Here is a 24090-nt window from a genome sequence, read left to right as displayed (position 1 = left end):
GGCAGGGACTACAATATGCATTTACTCACTTGCCGCAGGATTTTACGCATAGTCCTGCCATTGCTCCTGCTACACTGGCTAGAGAGCTAGAAATACGAAAATTCTTTCAAGACATTCCTGTGGTTCATAATAAAACAGAATCTGTTTTGCCAAAATATGGAGCTTCCATTTCCAGGAACTAGAAGCATACTTGTTTCTACATACCCAGAGCAAACAAGAGCAGAAAGCTGGTAAAGTAACTCAGCTCTTCGACAGATACAGGCAGGTGCAACAGAAGGAAATCAAGCAGATTTCTGCTCTTGTTTCCATGGTCCTACAAGTGGCAGGAAGATGTGATCGTTGGGCAGCAATCCCCACCAACCTGAACTCATGGGCACGAAACAGGGCAAGGGGCGCTTTAGGTTATTTTACTGGCTTTCAAGAAGACAGGCCACCTTAGCTAGGCAAATTCAAAGGCCAACACCCATCTGGGTGAAGAACAGAAGCACAAACACAAATGCAAACTGCAGTGACCCTCTGGTCAACCTCCCAGTAAACTTGCACGGATTCACCAGAACACTCTTGCCACGGTTAGGAATAATGGCATGAGAAAAGACAACGGCAAACCTATGCAGGGAAATAGAAAGTATCACAAACACTCCAGTAGAGTGCAGAAAAAATTCACAAACAGAGGTCACGTCGAGATTTCAAATAGCAATACAACACACACTGGTATTAGACCACGTGTCAGGTGCCAAAGGAGCTCTTGGTGATCTTGTGAAAAGCAGTGGTTGCCATTATGTAGACCAAGACAAAAGTAAAAAGCAGATGTAAAAAAAAAAAAAAAAGAAGCAACCTCAAGGGAAACACGTTCTTACTCTTGGCGGGGGGGACCAGGCACCGGTACATGCTTTGAAAATGTTCTCAATGTATTGCTCAAATACGTATGAGAGGACTGATGACTGTAGCTGTAACCTGCACGTCTGCTCAACTAATCACTGTTGGTGCTATAATTATGTGCATAAAATGGTAGCAAGCCATCACTCAGCAAGAGGTAAAGCTGATGAAAAATGCCAAGAGAGAAAGAGCAGAGTGAAAGAGAACTTTAAAAAGGAGAAGAGCAACTCTTTAGTGTACAAAGCCAGACTGCAGAGTGAGGAAAATCTGCAGTCTTGCCTGAAGTGCAGGCTTTGGAAAGGAAGCAGCAAGAAGGGGCTGCCTGAGTGCGTGGGTCGGTCCCGCCAGGCCTGCGGATATGGCATTACTGCCCCATGACACCGGCCCTTAATAAAGCCCTTCGTTAACTGCTCATTTTAGCAAAAGTCAAGCGGTTGTGCTGACAATTCTGCCATCAAGTGGGACCAAAAGTAATAAAGAGCTCCTTCCCAGCTGAGAGGAGGCTGAGAGCAGGCCTCATGGCGGCCGGCAGCTTCCTCACAAGGGGAGCAGAGGGGCAGGCGCTGAGCTGCCAGAGGACAGCAACAGGACCGAGGGAAGGGCACGGAGCTGTGACAGGGGAGGGTGAGGCTGGGTGGCTGGGACCAGTTCTTCACTGAGACGGTGGTCACAGAATCACCGAATGGCTGAGGTTGGAAGGGACCCCTGAAGATCATCCAATTCAAAACCCCCTGCCCAGCAGGGTCACCCAGACCACATTGCGCAGGATGGCATCCAGGCGCGTTTTTTAGAGTATCTCCAGAGAAGGAGACTCCACAACCTCTCTGGACAACCTGTTCAAGTGCTCTGTCACCCTCACAGTAAAGAAATGCCCTCTCATATGGGCATATATGGCCTCTCATACCCCTTACAGAAGGGGTGCCCAGTGCAGTGTGACAGAGGAGGAAGGAAGTGCTCTCTCAGCCTTGGGTAGATAACTATTTTGTCCATGGATGCACGAAACAAGTCATGAGTTGTGAGCTACCAGTTGGGAATTGCAAGTCAGGAGTTTGAGAAGGTGTCAGTTAGAATACCCCTGAATTAAGAGAGGAATGGGTGAATTCACACTGGACTAATGGGCAAGCCCCCTGCCCTGGGACACCCCTTCCCTGCCACCACCCTCCAGCCTGCAGGCACAGCCCACCGTGAGTCTGCCGGCGCTTCACAAACAAGACACGATTCCCACCATGGGGCTAGGAAGAGGATTTATTTGGACCGGAGGAGTGAGCTGCCTGGACCCTGGTCCTCTGTCACACCTTTCCGCACTTGCAACCTGCGACTGTGGGCCTTGCCCTGCAGGGCAGTGTCCGGTGCCCGCAGGTTCTGCCTCTTGCTCCTGCGCACCGCCTCAGCGGAGTCTGCCTGGTGGGATCCCTGGATCCGGGAGGTGCTCGATGTCTTTGTAGCTTTGCAGGGCATGCTGGGCAGGGCGCTGGTCCTTAGGGCTGCCCTGCCACCCTCCTCCTGGGGCACAGCTGACTGGGATGGACGCTTCGTGCCCAGACGTCTCTCAAGGATCTGCAGCTTCTTGGCACGAATGTGCAGCTCCAGGGCCTCACGCTGCTCCTCAGGCATAAACGTGGCCTCAGGGCTGTGGAAGTAGACAGGCACGGGGCGGGAGCGTGGTGTCCTGGAGGCTGCTGGGCAGGCGACGTGCCCCCTAAGCTTCCTCTGCTTGACCTGGTCCGGATGGAGGAGGGGCTTGGGCTTGATGAAGCGGACACAGGGACTTCGTGGTGATAAGGTGCCAGCCCCAGCACAGGTATTTTTGGGCAGTGCTCGATGCTTCTTTTCAGTGGACCTCTGCACTGGCCCAGGGAAGCGTTGCTGCTGTACTTCCCGGCACTTCTTTGTTATGTGCTCATTGAGCTTGCTGCGGTGCTCTTCCTTCAGCTGCAGCTTCTTGATCCTGAGAGGCGCTGCAGTGTGGCTGTGTTTCCCGTTCCTGACATCAGTCACAAGCGGATCCAAGATGATAACATAGTCAGTTTGGCAGCCCTGGTCTTTGCGCATAATTGTGTTGGCCGGGCTGGGAAGCACTGGAGGGGCCCTGGATAGGCCAGGAGGTGGCTGGGACAGGTCAACCTGTGGACATCGCCCCTTGGACATGTCCTCCCAGTGACGTCGTCCCTCTTGTGGTTCAAGCAACCTCTCATGAACAATCACCCCACTTGATGATGGAACAATATTTTTGCCTCGTGTAGAGCCCCAAATATCAGTCCTGGGTTGCTGCTGTTTCATGGGGAGCCCGCCCAGTTTCCCTGTGCATTCCTTGGGACTAAGAGCACAGTCTGTGTGCCTGCCAGGTGCAGACCTGCCATCTCTTCTATTTGTCTGGGGCAAAGGTAGTCCTTTTTCCCTCTTGGCCCAGCTGGGAAATGCTGAAGAGAGCATGGGCAACCCAAAAGGCTTCAGGAACTCCTCCTTCCTCTGAGGCAGCCCTCCATCAGGGCGGAGAATGCTCTCCCGGACAATGCAGTCCATTTGTGGTGGCTGGCTGGAGGAGCTGATCCCAGAGTGTGGCCCTTGCTTCCTCTTTCCCTCCATGTAATCCTGAATCTCCAGCTTGGATGTTTTGGGTGCCCTCAGGCCATGCAGGCACTGATTCTGTATGGCGAGCCCACTTGCTTTCCCCATGCTTCTGCTGGTGCCAATGGAAGAGCGTGATTTTTGGTTTGTCACAGTCATACCATGATCAGCCTTTCTTGGGATGGTAGGTGGTCCTGCTGCTGGTCCTGCTGCCACTTTGGCCATGCCAGGAACAGCTGAAGAGGCCATGGATAATCCATGAGGCCGCAGGAATTCCTTTTCTCTTCTTGTCTTCTCCTCATCGTTCTGATAGAAACTCTTGCGGATGGTGTTCTCAGGGCTAAATAGAGCTGGTTCTGCCCTGGGCTGTACAGGAGGCCGCAGTAACAATCCGCTCCTGTCAGGCAGCCCTCCGTCAGGGCGGAGAATGCTCTCCCGGACAACGCAGTCCTTTTGTGGTGGCTGGCTGGAGGAGCTGACCCCAGATTGTGACCCTTCAGTGTGGTTTCCTGTCCTGTAATTCTGAATTTCCATCATGGATGGCTTGGGCACCCTCAGGCTCTGCGGGCAGTGGTTCTCTATGGAGAGCCCACTTGGTTTCCCCATGCTTCTCTCGGTGTCAACTGAAGACTCTAATCTCTGGTTTGTCTGAGACATGCCATGATTAGCCTTTCTTGGGATGCTCGTTGGTCCTGCTGTTGGTCCTGCAGCCACTTTGGCCATGCCAGGAACAGCTGAAGAGGCCATGGACAATCCATGGGGCCGCAGGAATTCCTCTTCTCTGCTTGCCTGCCCCGCATCTTTCTGGAAGAAGCTCTTGCGGATGTTGTTCTCCTGGCTGAATAGAGCTGGTTCTGCCCTGGGTTCTACAGGAGGCCACAGTAACAATCCGCTCCTGTCAGGCAGCCCTCCATCAGGGCGGAGAATGCTCTCACGGACAATGCAGCCCGTTTGTGGTTGCTGTCTGTAGGAGCTGACCTCAGAGCGCAGCTCTTCATCCCTGTTTCCTGCCCTGTAATACTGAATCTCGGTTATTGAAAGTTTGAAGGCCGTCAGGCCATGTGGTTGCTCATTCTTTCTAGAGAGCCCACATGTTTTTTCCACACTTCCGCTGGTGTTGATAGGAGAGAGGAATTTGTCTTCTCTTCCAGAGATGCCACGATCATCCTTCCTTGGCATTGCTTCTTGTCCTGCTGCTTGTCCTGCAGCCGCTTTAGCCATATCAGGAACAGCTGGGGGGGCAATCGGCAAATTGTGAGGGCGAGTGAGCTGCACCCGTCTGTGAGGCAGCCCCCCATCTGGGTGAATAACGGTCTCATGTACAATGTGGTCCAGGCTAATTGAGCGGTTATACCTCTTGCCGCCTAGCAAAACAGGGAGGGAGTCTGAGCTGCAGTGGGAGAGAGGCACCAGGGCCACCGCAGCCCCATAGGGATGGGCTGCTCGGTGCTGAGGCTCACCCACGGGGGACTCACCTGGCTTTGGTACCGGTGGTTGCCGCTGCCGCCGTCCACAACTTCGCCGGAGTCGGCCGTCACCCTGTGGGCACAGAAGCACGGCACTGTGACCAACCTGGGGAGGGACCCACGGGACCCCTTCCAACACCTCCTGGCCCCCAGTCCCCCAGCCCCGAATTCCCCCACCCACCCGCCCCCTGTACCTCTTGGTCTCGACCCCTGGAGAGCAGGGAGATCCCGGCCAGCAAAAGCATGAGGCCGGGGATGAGGAAAAAGCTGCTGTCGACCGTTGCTCACAGCCAGGTACGACCGCACTGGCAGACGGGGCGTGGTGGCCGGTGCTTTATAGGGACACGGCCGTGAGGTCACAGACAGCACACGGCAACGCCTCTGTGAGGTCACAGCCCCCTGCCCACGTTGAAGCAGGCCGGTAAACTCCCAGTAAACTTGCACAGATTCACCAGAACACTCTTGCCACGGTTAGGAATAATGGCATGAGAAAAGACAACGGCAAACCTATGCAGGGAAATAGAAAGTATCACAAACACTCCAGTAGAGTGCAGAAAAAATTCACAAACAGAGGTCACGTCGAGATTTCAAATAGCAATACAACACACACTGGTATTAGACCACGTGTCAGGTGCCAAAGGAGCTCTTGGTGATCTTGTGAAATGCAGTGGTTGCCATTATGTAGACCAAGACAAAAGTAAAAAGCAGATGTAAAAAAAAAAAAAAAAGAAGCAACCTCAAGGGAAACACGTTCTTACTCTTGGCGGGGGGGACCAGGCACCGGTACATGCTTTGAAAATGTTCTCAATGTATTGCTCAAATACGTATGAGAAGACTGATGACTGTAGCTGTAACCTGCACGTCTGTTCAACTAATCACTGTTGGTGCTATGATTATGTGCATAAAATGGTAGCAAGCCATCACTCAGCAAGAGGTAAAGCTGATGAAAAATGCCAAGAGAGAAAGAGCAGAGTGAAAGAGAACTTTAAAAAGGAGAAGAGCAACTCTTTAGTGTACAAAGCCAGACTGCAGAGTGAGGAAAATCTGCAGTCTTGCCTGAAGTGCAGGCTTTGGAAAGGAAGCAGCAAGAAGGGGCTGCCTGAGTGCGTGGGTCGGTCCCGCCAGGCCTGCGGATATGGCATTACTGCCCCATGACACCGGCCCTTAATAAAGCCCTTCGTTAACTGCTCATTTTAGCAAAAGTCAAGCGGTTGTGCTGACAATTCTGCCATCAAGTGGGACCAAAAGTAATAAAGAGCTCCTTCCCAGCTGAGAGGAGGCTGAGAGCAGGCCTCATGGCGGCCTGCAGCTTCCTCACAAGGGGAGCAGAGGGGCAGGCGCTGAGCTGCCAGAGGACAGCAACAGGACCGAGGGAAGGGCACGGAGCTGTGACAGGGGAGGGTGAGGCTGGGTGGTTGGGACCAGTTCTTCACTGAGACGGTGGTCACAGAATCACCAAATGGCTGAGGTTGGAAGGGACCCCTGAAGATCATCCAATTCAAAACCCCCTGCCCAGCAGGATCACCCAGAGCACATTGCGCAGGATGGCATCCAGGCGCGTTTTTTAGAATATCTCCAGAGAAGGAGACTCCACAACCTCTCTGGGCAACCTGTTCAAGTGCTCTGTCACCCTCACAGTAAAGAAATGCCCTCTCATATTCAGCCAGGACCTGCTGTGCTTCCGTTTGTGTCCGTTACCCCTCGTCCTGGGTTTAAACAGCGGCCTCCTGTACTGGATGAGACAGAAACAGCCCTTTTCAGCCCTGAGAAGACCAACCACCACAGCTTCTTTCGGAAGGATGAAGGGGCAGGCACGCAGAGAAAAGGAATTCCTGCGACCTCACGGATTGTCCATGGCCTCTTCAGCTGTTCCTGGCATGGCCAAAGTGGCAGCAGGACCAACACAAGAGCCATCTACAATCCGAAGAAACGCTGATCATGGCATGTCTGTGAGAAACCACAAGTTACAGTCTTCCATTGGCACGGATAAAAGCATGGGGAAACCAATAGGACTCTCCACACAGAACCAGCGCCTGCAGGGTGTGAGAGTGCCCAAGCCATCCATGATGGAAATTCAGGATTACAAAAAAGGAAAGAGTCCTTTTTTGTCCAAAAATGTCCGAAATGTCCAAAAATCCCTGTGCTGGCTCTGCCCCCCTACCAGCACCAAGTCCCTGTGTCCGCTTCCTCAAGCCCAAATCCCTCCTCCGTCCGGACCAGGTCAAACAGAAGGAGCTTGGGGCATCCATCACCTGTCCAGTGGCCTCCAGGACACCACGCTCCCTCCCAGTTCCCATCTACTTTCACAGCACCGAGACCAGGTTCATGTCTGAGGAGCAGCACGAGGCTCTGGAGCTGCACATCCACAGCAAGAGGCTGCAGCACAGTGGGGACCACCTTAGCACAGAGCATGCGTCACAGCAAGCACTGCCCCAGGAGGAGGGGACCACCAGCACGGAGGGGACAACACCACCAAACAGAGCTGGTACTGAGGCAGGCCCCAAAGGGCACAAGTGGTGGCCCTGGAGTAGAAAATGCCCCAGCAGTGCTGAGAACTCCCCAGGCTTGGGCTCACGCTCCGAGAGCACCCCCAGGAGCACTCCACATGGCAGCTTCCCAGCAGGAAGGCCACACTGGTCGGCCATGACACCTCCCAGCTTAACAGCCTCCACAAGACCCCAAAAGCCCTGCAGCCACTCCAGCTCATCCTCACAGCACCACAGTGCCCCTGTCACCAGGTACACATGCTCCTGTCACTTGTGCCAAGCCTGTGGCACCAAAGGTACTTTAGCGGTACCGACCGGCAGCAGCGTCCACTCCATCCGGGATAAGATTTCCCAGGGGCAACAGAAGACATCACTGCTGCAGAGCTCTACATCTGAGCGCAGCTGCCACCCAGCCTGCAGGAGAGGCAGGGCATGGGGCTTCCAGGTTTCAAAAAACTCCAGTTTCCTACAGAAAAATATTGACTTGTCCATGAGAGAGCTCTGTGGGGTCTCCCCCTGGCAGCAAGGTAGGATGTGTTGGGGAAGTCTCAAGAAAAGTACGCCTTCTTGTTCTTGTGTATAACAGAATTCCCAAAGCCACTGTTCCAATCTTGAAATACCTGCAGGCCAGGTAATAATTTAGGCTGTGACACATGGGTACCGGCCGGGCTGTGCTGTCATAGAATCATAGAATCATAGAATCATAGAATATCCTGAGTTGGAAGGGACCCTTAAGGATCATCAAGTCCAACTCTTGATACCGCACAGGTCTACCCAAGAGTTCAGATCCAATCTCTTCTTAAATTCAGACAGGCTCGGTGCAGTGACCACTTCCCTGGGGAGCCTGTTCCAGTGTGCAACCACCCTCTCTGTGAAGAACCCCCTCCTGATGTCGAGCCTAAATTTCCCCTGCCTCAGCTTAACCCCGTTCCCACGGGTCCTGTCACTGGTGTTAATGGAGAAAAGGTCTCCTGCCTCTCGACACCCCCTTACGAGGAAGTTGTAGACTGTGATGAGGTCTCCCCTCAGCCTCCTCTTCTCCAGGCTGAACAGGCCCAGTGACCTCAGCCGTTCCTCGTATGTCTTCCCCTCCAGGCCTTTCACCATCTTCGTAGCCCTCCTCTGTACATTCTCCAACAGTTTCATGTCCTTTTTATACTGTGGTGCCCAGAACTGCACACAGTACTCGAGGTGAGGCCGCACCAGCGCAGAGTAGAGCGGGACAATCACCTCCCTTGACCTACTAGCGATGCCGTGCTTGATGCACCCCAGGACACGGTTGGCCCTCCTGGCCGCCAGGGCACACTGCTGGCTCATATTCAACTTGCTGTCTACCACAACCCCAGATCCCTGTCGCCCTGGGCAAGGGTCCTGTGGCTTTGAGCATTCTGCCATCATGGGGACGCTGCCCAGGGCTGCTGGCTCTTCCCAGCTACCCCTCTGCTGCATGCCGTGGACAGGGTGGGGGGCCAGGATGGCTCCCCCTGGGCTCCCTGCGTAGGGCCAGGGTCACATCCCAGCTCCCAGCTCCTCCCACACCCCACACCATACCCAATGCTCTGTCTCTGCCTGCAACTCCATCAGCAACCCTCCTGCAGTCCTCTGTTTGCTGAGCTGCCGCTGTCACCCTTGCCTTTTGGTTCTGGGTGGCGGGCACTTCCTTCAGCCCCTCCGGCCTCTGTCAGGTTTTCCAGCACCTTCCATAAAGCAGCACCCATGCCCTGTGTTGTCCCTCGCCAGCTCCCTTGCAGCTCTGGACACACACATCTCACCTGCTGCTTGCTGTCAGTCCCGTGGACTCCCAACTCCGTGATGCGTGACACACCGCCAGCTAGCCGTCCGTGGAGGGAATCCTGACAGGGACTGGAGGAGGAGCCCCTCGAAAGTCACGTTGTCTTGAAACGTGTGTTAAAGCAAAACTGGAGCTATGCATGGCCAAACTGCACAGCCTCAGAAAGCTGATTTCAGCCCCTTGTCAGACAGGGGCAGGGCCTACAGCTGCTACGAGGGAAGCACTGGCCCTTCTGGGCACCCATCCCTTCTCCTGCCACCCCCACAGAAGAGGCCACTCCCCCTGTGAGAAACTAAGTTGCGTTTTTGCAGCAGAGAGCTAATTTTCTGTATTCCGAGCTAATTGTGTAGTCATAACAAAGAGAAATGCTAAGTAGATAAGTGGACAGTAGAAGGCCTCACTGTTCCAAAATAAGGTGGAAGCTTGAGAAAAACGGGATGAGCAGTGTGAGAATAGTAAAACAAAGATCACACGTTCTCAATACATAGCAAAGGGAAAAAAGGGAAAAAGGAGAAATTAAAGGGTTAAGAAAAGAAAAGAAAAGAAAAGAAAAGAAAAGAAAAGAAAAGAAAAGAAAAGAAAAGAAAAGAAAAGAAAAGAAAAGAAAAGAAAAGAAAAGAAAAGAAAAGAAAAGAAAAGAAAAGAAAAGAAAAGAAAAGAAAAGAAAAGAAAAGAAAAGAAAAGAAAAAGAAAAGAAAAGAAAAGAAAAGAAAAGAAAAGAAAAGAAAAGAAAAGAAAAGAAAAGAAAAGAAAAGAAAAGAAAAGAAAAGAAAAGAAAAGAAAAGAAAAGAAAAGAAAAGAAAAGAAAAGAAAAGAAAAGAAAAGAAAAGAAAAGAAAAGAAAAGAAAAGAAAAAAGAAAAATTGTGCATATATGGTATAGAGGAGCATCGAGTAGCTTGTGAGCCTGTAGTACTCAGCCAATGAGGAAACAGGGGAGGTGATCAGGTGTTGGGTAATAGGGAATAAAAGGTTATGATTTGCTTACAAAAATGCACTCGTAATTGGCAGGACGCCCGCCATTGCAATCATGAATAAAATAGCCTCACAGAAGATCCTGTCTGAAGAAAATTATTTGAGATTTTTCTCACAATACCAAGTTGGGAGAGAAGGGCTCTTGGTGGATACTATGCCAACAAGGGCCTCACTCTTCCATAGAATCATAGAATATCCCAAGTTAGAAGGGACCCACCTCGATCATCGAGTCCAACTCCTGGCTCCACAAAGGACCAAAAAACCAAACGCGATGTCTGAGAGCATTGTCTAAACACTGCATGAACTCTGACAGGCTCACTGCTGTGACCACATCCCTGGGGACCCTGTTCCAGTGCCCAACCATCCTCTTTGGTGAAGAACCTTTTCCTAACACCCAGCCTGACCCTCCCCTGTCACAGCTCCGTGCTGTTCCCTCAGGTCCCGTTGCTCTCCCAAAAGAGCAGAGATCAGCACCTTCCCCTCCACTCCCCAGAGGGAGCGGGTGCTGTTGATGGTCGGTACCGCTCCAGTACCCTGGGTGCCACAGGCTTGGTGCAAGTGCCATGAGCACATGTACCTTGTGGCAGGGGCCAGGATGATGACAAAGTCAGTTCTGCAGCCCCGGTCTTTTTGCAGTACTGTGTTGGCTGGGCTGGGAAGCACAGGGAGGACCGTGGACAATCCAAGAGTCTGCTGGGACAGGTCCTTCCACCGACATCGCCCCTTGTCTGGTCAAGAAGACTCTCATGAAGGATCATCCCTGTTGCTGCTGGCTGGATGGTGGGACATACCCCATCTGGTGGCTCTCATGCACCATGCTGCCCAGCGCTGGCAGCTGGCTGGAGGAGCAGCCCCCTGTGCACATCATTTCAGCTCCGTTTCCTGCCTTGTGATCCTGAACCTCAGTCTGGGCAGGCTCAGTTGCCATCTGCACCTGCAGGCAGTGCCCCTGCCTTGGGCAGCATTCTGGCTCCCTTGCAGCTCCAGATGCACTGAGGCCCCAACTCCTGCCCTGCTGTGTGAGCTGCAGGTTTGGGGCCTTTGCATATTTAAAAGCGATCGTGCAGGCATAACAGTGGCATAACAGTGGGGAGTATGCTAAGCAGATAAAGGGACATTGGAAGGTCCCACTCTCCCAAAACAAGGAGGATGGCTAAGAAATACAACACAAGCAGTTGCGGATACAGCAAAAACAAAAAGTCACGAGCCCCTCCAGTCACAAGAGAAGAAAAAAGAGGGAAAAGGAGAAATTAAAGGTTGGTCAAATAAAATTGGACATACATGGTATAGCAACAAGCGTCGAGTAGGTTCTGAACCTGTACTACTCAGCCAGTGAGGAAACAGGGGAGGAATCAAGAATCGGGTAATAGGGGATATAAGGTTATGATACACGTCTGCTTCGCGCTCCTGCTTGCAGGACACCCGGCACTGCAATCATGAATAAAAAGCTAGTTCACTGAGATCCTCACCTGAGCCCGTGTTACTTTCTACAGATTGCTTCTCACAAGGGTATCCTGATGTGCCCCTTTTTCCCACACACGGTCCGTCAGTTATAGCTGGAGATGAGTTAACTCCAAGGAGGCCAAGCCTCTCGCAGGAGTCTGAGGGGGTGCATCTGGGGTTGCTCAATCCCTTTCACAGGAGCAGCCAGCTCCATGGCATTGCCTTTGCCCAAATCATCTAAATCATCACTGTCAGGAGGATCAGGAGAACCGCGATCGAGCCGGGTATCTCCTGAGTATTCATCAGCCTCTGCGTATGTAGCTCTCTCACCCTCAGGTAGGCAACTATTTTCTCGATGGATGCACGAAACAAGTCATGAGTTGTGAGCTACCAGTTGGGAATTGCAAGTCAGGAGTTTGAGAAGGTGTCAGTTAGAATACCCCTGAATTAAGAGAGGAATGGGTGAATTCACACTGGACTAATGGGCAAGCCCCCTGCCCTGGGACACCCCTTCCCTGCCACCCCCCTCCAGCCTGCAGGCACAGCCCACCGTGAGTCTGCCGGCGCTTCACAAACAAGACACGATTCCCACCATGGGGCTAGGAAGAGGATTTATTTGGACCGGAGGAGTGAGCTGCCTGGCCCCTGGTCCTCTGTCACACCTTTCCACAATTGCTACTTGTGACCGTGGGCCTTGCCCTACAGGGCAGAGTAGAGTGCCCGCAGGTTCTGCCACTTGCTCTTGTGCACCGCCTCAGCAGAGTCTGCCTGGTGGGATCCCTGGTTCCACGAGGTGCTCGATGTCTTTGTAGCTTTGCAGGGCATGCTGGGCAGGGCGCTGGTCCTTAGGGCTGCCCTGCCACCCTCCTCCTGGGGCACAGCTGACTGGGATGGATGCTTCGTGCCCAGACGTCTCTCAAGGATCTGCAGCTTCTTGGCACGAATGTGCAGCTCCAGGGCCTCACGCTGCTCCTCAGGCATAAACGTGGCCTCAGGGCTGTGGAAAAAGACAGGCACGGGGCGGGAGCGTGGTGTCCTCGAGGCCGCTGGGCAGGCAATGGATGCCCCAAGCCTCCTCTGCTTGACCTGGTCTGGATGGAGGAGGGGCTTGTGCTTGATGAAGCGGACACAGGGACTTCGTGGTGGTAAGGCTCCGGCCCCAGCACAGGCATTTTTGGGCAGTGCTCGATGCATCTTTTCAGTGGACCTCTGCACTGGCCCAGGGAAGCGTTGCAGCTGTACTTCCCGGCACTTCTTTGTTATGTGCTCATTGAGCTTGCTGCGGTGCTCTTCCTTCAGCTGCAGCTTCTTGATCCTGAGAGGCGCTGCAGTGTCGGGCTCTTTCCCATTCCTGACATCCGTCACAAACGGATCCAGGATGATAACATAGTCAGTTTGGCAGCCCTGGTCTTTATGCATAATTCCGTTGGCCGGGCTGGGAAGCACTGGAAGGGCCGTGGACAGTTCAAAAGGTGGCTGGGACAGGTCGTCCTGTGGAAGTCGCCCCTTGGACACCTCCTTCCACTGACATCGTCCCTCTTGTGGGTCAAGTAACCTCTCGTGAACAATCATCCACCTTGCAGATGGCTCACTGTTATTGCATTGCGTGGAGCCCCGAATGTCAGTCCTGGGTTGCTGCTGTTTTATGGGGAGCGCGCCCAGTTTCCCTGCACATTCCTTGGGACTAAGAGCACAGTCTGTGTGCCTGCCAGGTGCAGACCTGTCATCTCTTCTATTTGTCTGGGGCAAAGGTAGTCCTTTTTCCCTCTTGGCCCAGCTGGGAAATGCTGAAGAGAGCATGGGCAACCCAAAAGGCTTCAGGAACTCCCTCTTCCTCTGAGGCAGCCCTCCATCAGGGTGGAGAATGCTCTCCCGGACAATGCAGTCCATTTGTGGTGGCTGGCTGGAGGAGCTGATCCCTGAGTGTGGCCCTTGCTTCCTCTTTCCTTCCATGTAATCCTGAATCTCCATCTTAGATATTTTGCGTGCCCTCAAGCCCTTTGGGCATTGGTTCTCTGTGGAGAGCCCACTTGGTTTCCCCATGCTTCTGTCGGTGTCAGTGGAAGACTCTAATTTGTGTTTTTTCACAGTCATGCCATGACCAGCATTTCTCTGGATTGTAGGTGGTCTTGCTGTTGGTCCTGCAGCCACTTTGGCCATGCCAGGAACAGCTGAAGAAGCCATGGACAATCTGTGAGGCCGCAGGAATTCCTTTTCTCTTCTTGTCTGCTCCTCATCCTTATGAAAGAAGCTCTTGCGGATGGTGTTCTCAGGGCTCAGTACGGCTGGTTCTGCCCTGGGCTGTGCAGGAGGCCGCAGTAACAATCCACTCATGTAAGGCAGCCCTCCATCCGGGTGGAGAATGCTCTCACGCACAATGCAGTCCATTTGTGGTGGCTGGCTGGAGGAGCTCACCTCAGAGTGCAACTCTTTGTCCCTGTCTCCTGCCCTACGATCCTGAGTCTCGGTTATTGAACGTTTGAGGGCTGTCAGGCCATGCGGTTGCTTGTTCCTTCTGGAGGAATCACTTGCTTTTTCCACACTTCCGCTGGTGTTGATAGAAGAGAGCAATTTGTCTTCTCTTCCAGAGATGCCACAATCATCTTTCCTTGGCATTGCAGCTCGTCCTGCTGCTTGTCCTGCAGCCACTTTAACCATATCAGGAACAGCTGGGGGGGCCATGGGCAATTTGAGAGGGCGAGTGAGCTGCACCCCTCTGTGAGGCAGCCCCCCGTCTGGGCGAATGATGGACTCACGTACGATGTGGTCCACAGTAACTGACCGGTAACGCCTCTTGCCGCCTGCAAAACAGGGAGGGAGTCTGAGCTGCAGTGGGAGAGAGGCACCAGGGCCACCGCAGCCCCATAGGGATGGGCTGCTCGGTGCTGAGGCTCACCCACGGGGGACTCACCTGGCTTTGGTACCGGTGGTTGCCGCTGCCGCCGTCCACAACTTCGCCGGAGTCGGCCGTCACCCTGTGGGCACAGAAGCACGGCACTGTGACCAACCTGGGGAGGGACCCACGGGACCCCTTCCAACACCTCCTGGCCCCCCAGTCCCAAAGCCCCGAGTCTCCCAGCCCCGAATTCCCCCACCCTCCAGCCCCCGTACCTGTCGGTCTCGACCCCTGGAGAGCAGGGAGATCCCGGCCAGCAAAAGCATGAGGCCGGGGATGAGGAAAAAGCTGCTGTCGTCAGCCATCGCTCACAGCCAGGTACGACCGCACTGGCAGATGGGGGGTGGTGGCCGGTGCTTTATAGGGTCACGGCCGTGAGGTCACAGACAGTACACGGCAACGCCTCTGTGAGGTCACAGCCCCCAGCCCACGTTGAAGCAGGCCGGTGCCCCTGTGCTGCATCCTGTGGGGAGGTGGGGGACCAGGACGGCTTCCCCGGGCTCCTCGCTTGGGGCCAGGGTCTGAGCCCACTGCCCAGCTCCAGCCGTGTCGGACAGCTGCTCCTGTCCCTGACCCCAAGCTGGTTAATATGCCACACTACAGGTTCCCTTCTGATGCCATCCATCCTTTCCTGGCTTCAGCTGAGATCGGGTTTTCTTCCTAGTAGCTGGTATGGTACTGTTTCTGGGTGTAGGAAGAGAATAATGCTGATCACAGACCAATATTTTAATTATTGCGTAGCAGTGCTTACATGGAGCCAAGGACGTTTCAGCTCCTCACGCTGCCCTGCCATCGAGGAGGCCGGGGGTGCACAAGGAGCTGGGAGGGGACAGAACCAGGACACCTGACCCCAGCTGGCCAAAGGGATGTCTCATACCATATCGCGTCATGCTGAACAATAAAACTTGGGGGAGTTGGCCAGGGTGTGCCGCCACTGTCTGGGGACAAACTGGGCATTGGTCAGCAGGTGGTAAGCAATTGCGTTGTGCATCAGTTACTTTGTGTATTCCATTTTTACTACTATTATCATCCCTTCCTTTTCTTTCGCTATTAAATTGTCATTATCTCAACCCATGACTTTTACCTTTTTTGTGGTTCTCTCCCCAGTCCCACTGTTGAGGAGTGAGCAAACGGCTGTGTGGTGCTTAGCTGTCTGCTGGGTTAAACCACAACCCCTCCTTTTAGCAAACTGGTAAAAGAGCTAGAGGAATGGGGAAGCACTGTCAAGTCTCATCGCCCCTGCAGTTCTCCTCTAGCTTCAGTAAAGACTCCAAATGGCAAGTGGCGACTCTCGGGAGATTATCCAGCCTTGAACACTGCCATTGCTCCTCGGGAATCAACCAATACTCCCAGGTCCTTCTCAGCCAGGCATCTTTCTAACCACTCGTCTCCCAGCCTGTAGCGCTGCTTGGGGTTGTTGTGCCCCAGGTGCAGGACCCGGCACTTGGCCTTGCTGAACTTCATACAGTTGGCCTCAGCCCATCGCTCCAGCCTATCCAGATCCTCCTGCAGAGCCTTCCTACCCTCGAGCAGATCGATACACGCACCTAACTTGGTGTCGTCTGCAAACTTACTGAGGGTGCACTCGATCCCCTCGTCCAGATCATCGGTAAAGATATTAAAGAGAACTGGCCCTAGTACTGAGCCCTGGGAGACTCCACTAGTGACCGGCCTCCAACTGGATTTAACTCCTTTCACCACGACTCTTCGGGCCCGGCTACCCCGGCAGTTTCTAACCCAACAAAGCGTACGCCAGTCCAAGCCAAGAGCAGCCAGTTTCTTGAGGAGAATGCTGTGGGAAACGGTGTCAAAAGCCTTACTGAAGTCAAGGTAGACCACATCCACAGCCTTTTCCTCATCCACTAAGCGCGTCACTTTGTCATAGAAGGAGATCAGGTTCGTCAAGCAGGACCTGTCTTTCATAAACCCATGCTGACTGGGCCTGATCGCCTGCTTGCCCTGCAAGTGCCGCGTGATGGCGCTCAAAATAATCTGCTGCATGAGCTTCCCTGGCACTGAGGTCAAACTAACAGGCCTATAGTTTCCCAGGTCTACCCTCCAGCCCTTCTTGTAGATGGGTGTCATGTTTGCTAGCCGCCAGTTGACTGGGACCTCCCCTGATAGCCAGGGCTGCTGATAAATGATGCAAAGCGGCTTGGCCAGCTCTTGAGCCAGTTCTCTCAGTACCCTCGGGTGGATCCCATCTGGCCCCATTGACTTGCATACATCTAAGTGCTGTAGCAGGTCGCCAACCATTTCCTCGTGGGTTGTGAGGGCCACGTTCTGCTCCCCGTCCCCTTCCTCCAGCTCAGGGTACCGGCTATCTAGAGAACAACTGGTCTTGCCGCTAAAGGCTGAGGTAAAGAAGGCATTAAACACCTCAGCCTTTTCCTCATCTCTCGCCACTAAGTTTCCCCCCGCATGCAGTAAAGGATGGAGATTCTCCTTAGTCCTCCTTTTTGTGTTAATGTACTTCTAAAAACATTTTCTGTTATCTTTAACAGCAGTAGCCAGATTGAGCTCCGGATGAGCTTTGGCCTTTCTAATTTTGCCCCTGCACATCCTTACAACATCCTTATAATCCTTCTGAGTGGCCCACCCTCTTTTCCAAAGATCATAAACCCTCTTTTTTTCCTTAAGCTCTAGCCACACCTCTCTGTTCAGCCAGGCTGGTCTTCTTCCATGCCGGCTCGTCTTCGGGCACGTGGGGACAGACTGCTCCTGAGCCATTAAGATTTCCTTCCTGAGGAGTGCCCAGCCTTCCGGGACTCCTCTGCCCTTCAGAACTGCCTCCCAAGGGACTCTGCCAACCAGTGTCCTGAACGGCTCAAAGGCTGCCCTCCAGAAGTCCAAGACGGCAGTTTTACTGGTCCCCCTCCTGACTGCGCCAAGAATAGAGAACTGTACCGTTTCGTGGTCAATCTGCCCAAGACAGCTCCCAACCACCACATCTCCCACCACTCCTTCTCTGTTTGTGTGGTGGTTTTACTGTGCTAGGCAGCTGAACACCACAACCGCCCTCTCACTCCCCCTCCTTAGATGAGGAGGGGAAGAAGTAAAGGAAAGAACAACTCACGGGTTGAGATAAGGATGATTTAATTAAAGGAAAAAAAATAATTATTAAGGAAAGATTATTATTAATTAAACAATTTAACTAAACAATTTAACTAAACAATTAACAATTTAACTAAAGGGGAAAAAGGAAAGGGGAAAAGGGAGGGGGAAAGGGAAAACGAAACAAAACAAGTAAAGGCTATGTGGAAGTGCAGAGGAAAGAAATTACTCTCTGCTTCCCACAAATGAGCGATGCTTGACCACGTCCTTGAAGCAGGGCCTCAACGCACGTAGCCGGTGTTCGGGAGGAGGACAGACGTTTTCACAACGAGAGCCCACCGCTCCCCTCTTCCTCCTTTTTCCACCTTTTATTGCTGAGTGTGACATCGTATGGTATGGAATATCCCTTTGGTTGGTTTAGGTCAGCTGCCCTGGTGACGTTTCTTTTCTCACATCTTTGCCCACCCCTAGTGGAGTTAGAGAGAGTCCTGATGCTGTGCCAGCACTGCTCAGCAGCAGACACAACACTGGTGTGATACCATCGCTGTTCTAGCTACGAGTGCAGAGCACAGCACTGTATGGGCTGCTGCAGGGAAAGTTAACATCCCAGCCCGAGCCAGTACAGTTTGTGAGCAGAAGGTCTAGTGGAGCACCTCCCCTGGTAGGCTCACTAACCAGCTGCATCAGGGAACTATCTTCCACGCTCTCCAGAAACCTCCTAGACTGCTTCCTCTGAGCTGTATCGCATTTCCAGGATATGTCTGGGAAGCTGAAGTCCCCTACGAGGACAAGAGCTGATGATTTCGCAACTTTTGCCAGCTGCCTGTAGAATTCCTCATCCGTCTCCTCATCCTGGTTTGGCGGTCTGTAACAGACCCCCACCAGGATGCTTGCCTTGTTGGCCTTCCCGCCGACCCTAACCCACAGGGACTCAGCCTTATCATTCCCAGTCTCAAGTTCCACAACGTCAAAACACTCTCTAATATAGAGAGCCACACCACCACCCCTTCTGCGCTGCCTGTCCCTTCTGAAGATCCTATAGCCAGTCATTGCAGCACTCCAGTCATGGGAGTGGTCCCACCACGTTTCAGTGATGGCAACGTCGTCATAGGTATGTTACTATGCGGTGTAACACTGTCTTATGATATGATGAAATTGCTGGTCATGAGACTAACCTGGTATTTGTACTCAGTCAGAGAATGGGAATCATTCCCAAAATACTCTTCTGAGCTCCTGGACCAAGAAACACTGCATTGAATGGGTGTGTCACCGCCCATATCATCCAGAAGCCTCCGGAAAGGTTGAGAGACACAATGGTCTGTTAAAGACTACAGTTCCCTTGCGTTGACCATAGAGGCTCCAAAGAGTGAGAAACAACCTGCAGCCAATAACACAGGCTCAGGCGAGAATCTCACTGAACTAGCATTTTTATTGGTGATTGCAGTGGTGGGCACCCTACAAGCAGGAGCGCGCAGCAGAGGTGTATCATAACCTTACATCCCCTATTACCCAACGTTTGATTCCTCCCATTTCCTCACTGGCTGAGCACTACAGGTTTACAACCTACTTGACGCTTATTACTATACCATACATGTACAATTTTATTTGACCGACTTTTAATGTCTCCTTTAGTTGTTGTTTTCGTTTTTGTTTTTTTCCCTTCTTCTCTTGTGACTAGAGGGACTTCTTCTGCCTTGACTAGACAGTGGGAACCTCCACTGTCCCCCTATCTTCTTAACATACTTGGCACTGTTATACCACCATTATGCCTGCACAATCACTTTTGAATATGCAAGGTTAGTGGCATTTTCCCCTGCAAAACCACAACTCTCATTCCCACAAAAGGCCACGTGGCGACCCACAGATTACACAGCCCTGAATGCCGCCACTGCACTGGCTACTTGGTCTATTCCCAGTTGAACTGATAAAGTCTATTTTTCTAATGAACAGGCGTTTCCACGGATGGACACAGTAGACACGTAGGATGTGTTTTTTACGATTCCAATACTGGAGACAGATAGAGAGGGATCTGCTTGTACCTGGCAGGGACTACAATATGCATTTACTCACTTGCCGCAGGATTTTAAACATAGTCCTGCCATTGCTCCTGCTACACTGGCTAGAGAGCTAGAAATACAAAAATTCTTTCAAGACATTCCTGTGGTTCATAATAAAACAGAATCTGTTTTGCCAAAATATGGAGCTTCCATTTCCAGGAACTAGAAGCGTACTTGTTTCTACATACCCAGAGCAAACAAGAGCAGAAAACTGGTAAAGTAACTCAGCTCTTCGACAGATACAGGCAGGTGCAACAGAAGGAAATCAAGCAGATTTCTGCTCTTGTTTCCATGGTCCTACAAGTGGCAGGAAGATGTGATCGTTGGGCAGCAATCCCCACCAACCTGAACTCATGGGCACGAAACAGGGCAAGGGGCACTTTAGGTTATTTTACTGGCTTTCAAGAAGACAGGCCACCTTAGCTAGGCAAATGGTAGCAAGCCATCACTCAGCAAGAGGTAAAGCTGATGAAAAATGCCAAGAGAGAAAGAGCAGAGTGAAAGAGAACTTTAAAAAGGAGAAGAGCAACTCTTTAGTGTACAAAGACAGGCTGCAGAGTGAGGAAAATCTGCAGTCTTGCCTGAAGTGCAGGCTTTGGAAAGGAAGCAGCAAGAAGGGGCTGCCTGAGTGCGTGGGTCGGTCCCGCCAGGCCTGCGGATATGGCATTACTGCCCCATGACACCGGCCCTTAATAAAGCCCTTCGCTAACTGCTCATTTTAGCAAAAGTCAAGCGGTTGTGCTGACAATTCTGCCATCAAGTGGGACCAAAAGTAATAAAGAGCTCCTTCCCAGCTGAGAGGAGGCTGAGAGCAGGCCTCATGGCGGCCTGCAGCTTCCTCACAAGGGGAGCAGAGGGGCAGGCGCTGAGCTGCCAGAGGACAGCAACAGGACCGAGGGAAGGGCACGGAGCTGTGACAGGGGAGGGTGAGGCTGGGTGGTTGGGACCATTCTTCACTGAGACGGTGGTCACAGAATCACCAAATGGCTGAGGTTGGAAGGGACCCCTGAAGATCATCCAATTCAAAACCCCCTGCCCAGCAGGGTCACCCAGACCACATTGCGCAGGATGGCATCCAGGCGCGTTTTTTAGAATATCTCCAGAGAAGGAGACTCCACAACCTCTCTGGGCAACCTGTTCAAGTGCTCTGTCACCCTCACAGTAAAGAAATGCCCTCTCATATTCAGCCAGGACCTGCTGTGCTTCCGTTTGTGTCCGTTACCCCTCGTCCTGGGTTTAAACAGCGGCCTCCTGTACTGGATGAGACAGAAACAGCCCTTTTCAGCCCTGAGAAGACCAACCACCACAGCTTCTTTCGGAAGGATGAAGGGGCAGGCACGCAGAGAAAAGGAATTCCTGCGACCTCACGGATTGTCCATGGCCTCTTCAGCTGTTCCTGGCATGGCCAAAGTGGCAGCAGGACCAACACAAGAGCCATCTACAATCCGAAGAAACGCTGATCATGGCATGTCTGTGAGAAACCACAAGTTACAGTCTTCCATTGGCACGGATAAAAGCATGGGGAAACCAATAGGACTCTCCACACAGAACCAGCGCCTGCAGGGTGTGAGAGTGCCCAAGCCATCCATGATGGAAATTCAGGATTACAAAAAAGGAAAGAGTCCTTTTTTGTCCAAAAATGTCCGAAATGTCCAAAAATCCCTGTGCTGGCTCTGCCCCCCTACCAGCACCAAGTCCCTGTGTCCGCTTCCTCAAGCCCAAATCCCTCCTCCGTCCGGACCAGGTCAAACAGAAGGAGCTTGGGGCATCCATCACCTGTCCAGTGGCCTCCAGGACACCACGCTCCCTCCCAGTTCCCATCTACTTTCACAGCACCGAGACCAGGTTCATGTCTGAGGAGCAGCACGAGGCTCTGGAGCTGCACATCCACAGCAAGAGGCTGCAGCACAGTGGGGACCACCTTAGCACAGAGCATGCGTCACAGCAAGCACTGCCCCAGGAGGAGGGGACCACCAGCACGGAGGGGACAACACCACCAAACAGAGCTGGTACTGAGGCAGGCCCCAAAGGGCACAAGTGGTGGCCCTGGAGTAGAAAATGCCCCAGCAGTGCTGAGAACTCCCCAGGCTTGGGCTCACGCTCCGAGAGCACCCCCAGGAGCACTCCACATGGCAGCTTCCCAGCAGGAAGGCCACACTGGTCGGCCATGACACCTCCCAGCTTAACAGCCTCCACAAGACCCCAAAAGCCCTGCAGCCACTCCAGCTCATCCTCACAGCACCACAGTGCCCCTGTCACCAGGTACACATGCTCCTGTCACTTGTGCCAAGCCTGTGGCACCAAAGGTACTTTAGCGGTACCGACCGGCAGCAGCGTCCACTCCATCCGGGATAAGATTTCCCAGGGGCAACAGAAGACATCACTGCTGCAGAGCTCTACATCTGAGCGCAGCTGCCACCCAGCCTGCAGGAGAGGCAGGGCATGGGGCTTCCAGGTTTCAAAAAACTCCAGTTTCCTACAGAAAAATATTGACTTGTCCATGAGAGAGCTCTGTGGGGTCTCCCCCTGGCAGCAAGGTAGGATGTGTTGGGGAAGTCTCAAGAAAAGTACGCCTTCTTGTTCTTGTGTATAACAGAATTCCCAAAGCCACTGTTCCAATCTTGAAATACCTGCAGGCCAGGTAATAATTTAGGCTTTGACACATGGGTACCGGCCGGGCTCTGCTGTCATAGAATCATAGAATCATAGAATCATAGAATCATAGAATATCCTGAGTTGGAAGGGACCCTTAAGGATCATCAAGTCCAACTCTTGATACCGCACAGGTCTACCCAAAAGTTCAGACCATGTGACTAAGTGCACAGTCCAATCTCTTCTTAAATTCAGACAGGCTCGGTGCAGTGACCACTTCCCTGGGGAGCCTGTTCCAGTGTGCAACCACCCTCTCTGTGAAGAACCCCCTCCTGATGTCGAGCCTAAATTTCCCCTGCCTCAGCTTAACCCCGTTCCCGCGGGTCCTGTCACTGGTGTTAATGGAGAAAAGGTCTCCTGCCTCTCGACACCCCCTTACGAGGAAGTTGTAGACTGTGATGAGGTCTCCCCTCAGCCTCCTCTTCTCCAGGCTGAACAGGCCCAGTGACCTCAGCCGTTCCTCGTACGTCTTCCCCTCCAGGCCTTTCACCATCTTCGTAGCCCTCCTCTGTACACTCTCCAACAGTTTCATGTCCTTTTTATACTGTGGTGCCCAGAACTGCACACAGTACTCGAGGTGAGGCCGCACCAGCGCAGAGTAGAGCGGGACAATCACCTCCCTTGACCTACTAGCGATGCCGTGCTTGATGCACCCCAGGACACGGTTGGCCCTCCTGGCCGCCAGGGCACACTGCTGGCTCATATTCAACTTGCTGTCTACCACGACCCCAGATCCCTGTCGCCCTGGGCAAGGGTCCTGTGGCTTTGAGCATTCTGCCATCATGGGGACGCTGCCCAGGGCTGCTGGCTCTTCCCAGCTACCCCTCTGCTGCATGCCGTGGACAGGGTGGGGGGCCAGGATGGCTCCCCCTGGGCTCCCTGCGTAGGGCCAGGGTCACATCCCAGCTCCCAGCTCCTCCCACACCCCACACCATACCCAATGCTCTGTCTCTGCCTGCAACTCCATCAGCAACCCTCCTGCAGTCCTTTGTTTGCTGAGCTGCCGCTGTCACCCTTGCCTTTTGGTTCTGGGTGGCGGGCACTTCCTTCAGCCCCTCCGGCCTCTGTCAGGTTTTCCAGCACCTTCCATAAAGCAGCACCCATGCCCTGTGTTGTCCCTCGCCAGCTCCCTTGCAGCTCTGGACACACACATCTCACCTGCTGCTTGCTGTCAGCCCCGTGGACTCCCATCTCCGTGATGCGTGACACACCGCCAGCTAGCCGTCCGTGGAGGGAATCCTGACAGGGACTGGAGGAGGAGCCCCTCGAAAGTCACGTTGTCTTGAAACGTGTGTTAAAGCAAAACTGGAGCTATGCATGGCCAAACTGCACAGCCTCAGAAAGCTGATTTCAGCCCCTTGTCAGACAGGGGCAGGGCCTACAGCTGCTACGAGGGAAGCACTGGCCCTTCTGGGCACCCATCCCTTCTCCTGCCACCCCCACAGAAGAGGCCACTCCCCCTGTGAGAAACTAAGTTGCGTTTTTGCAGCAGAGAGCTAATTTTCTGTATTCCGAGCTAATTGTGTAGTCATAACAAAGAGAAATGCTAAGTAGATAAGTGGACAGTAGAAGGCCTCACTGTTCCAAAATAAGGTGGAAGCTTGAGAAAAACGGGATGAGCAGTGTGAGAACAGTAAAACAAAGATCACACGTTCTCAATACATAGCAAAGGGAAAAAAGGGAAAAAGGAGAAATTAAAGGGTTAAAAAAGAAAGAAAGAAAGAAAGAAAGAAAGAAAGAAAGAAAAATTGTGCATATATGGTATAGAGGAGCATCGAGTAGCTTGTGAGCCTGTAGTACTCAGCCAATGAGGAAACAGGGGAGGTG

At 52.8% G+C, this 24090-nt stretch overlaps 2 protein-coding genes across 2 annotated transcripts; both read right to left on the bottom strand.

Annotated features, from left to right (window-relative positions):
• Positions 1 to 2034: 2034 nt before the first annotated feature.
• LOC310889981 (uncharacterized protein) lies at positions 2035 to 5078 on the bottom strand. The gene is made up of 2 exons (XM_083818331.1): positions 4920 to 5078; positions 2035 to 4676 (listed from the first exon to the last, which is right to left on the bottom strand). The coding sequence occupies exon 2, from the start codon at positions 4663 to 4665 to the stop codon at positions 2122 to 2124; it is 2544 nt and encodes an 847-aa protein (XP_083674457.1). The 5' UTR covers positions 4666 to 4676; positions 4920 to 5078; the 3' UTR covers positions 2035 to 2121.
• On the bottom strand, positions 2115 to 13578 carry LOC310889983 (uncharacterized protein). The gene is made up of 2 exons (XM_083818334.1): positions 12267 to 13578; positions 2115 to 2171 (listed from the first exon to the last, which is right to left on the bottom strand). Exon 1 carries the CDS (start codon positions 13573 to 13575, stop codon positions 12304 to 12306), a length of 1272 nt encoding a protein of 423 aa, XP_083674460.1. The 5' UTR covers positions 13576 to 13578; the 3' UTR covers positions 2115 to 2171; positions 12267 to 12303.
• Between the last annotated feature and the right edge of the window lie 10512 nt (positions 13579 to 24090).

Source organism: Anser anser (genome assembly GCF_964211835.1).
Source record: "Anser anser genome assembly, chromosome: Z".
Classification (NCBI taxonomy): domain Eukaryota; kingdom Metazoa; phylum Chordata; class Aves; order Anseriformes; family Anatidae; genus Anser; species Anser anser.
Note: the sequence above shows the minus strand (reverse complement) of the source record. Positions and strands in the feature narration are given on the sequence as shown.

Excerpts from the sequence above, each read along its gene's own strand:
- LOC310889981 (XM_083818331.1), bottom strand. The coding sequence starts at position 4,665 with ATGGCTAAAGCGGCTGCAGGACAAGCAGCAGGACAAGAAGCAATGCCA.
- LOC310889983 (XM_083818334.1), bottom strand. The coding sequence starts at position 13,575 with ATGGAGATTCAGGATTACATGGAAGGAAAGAGGAAGCAAGGGCCACAC.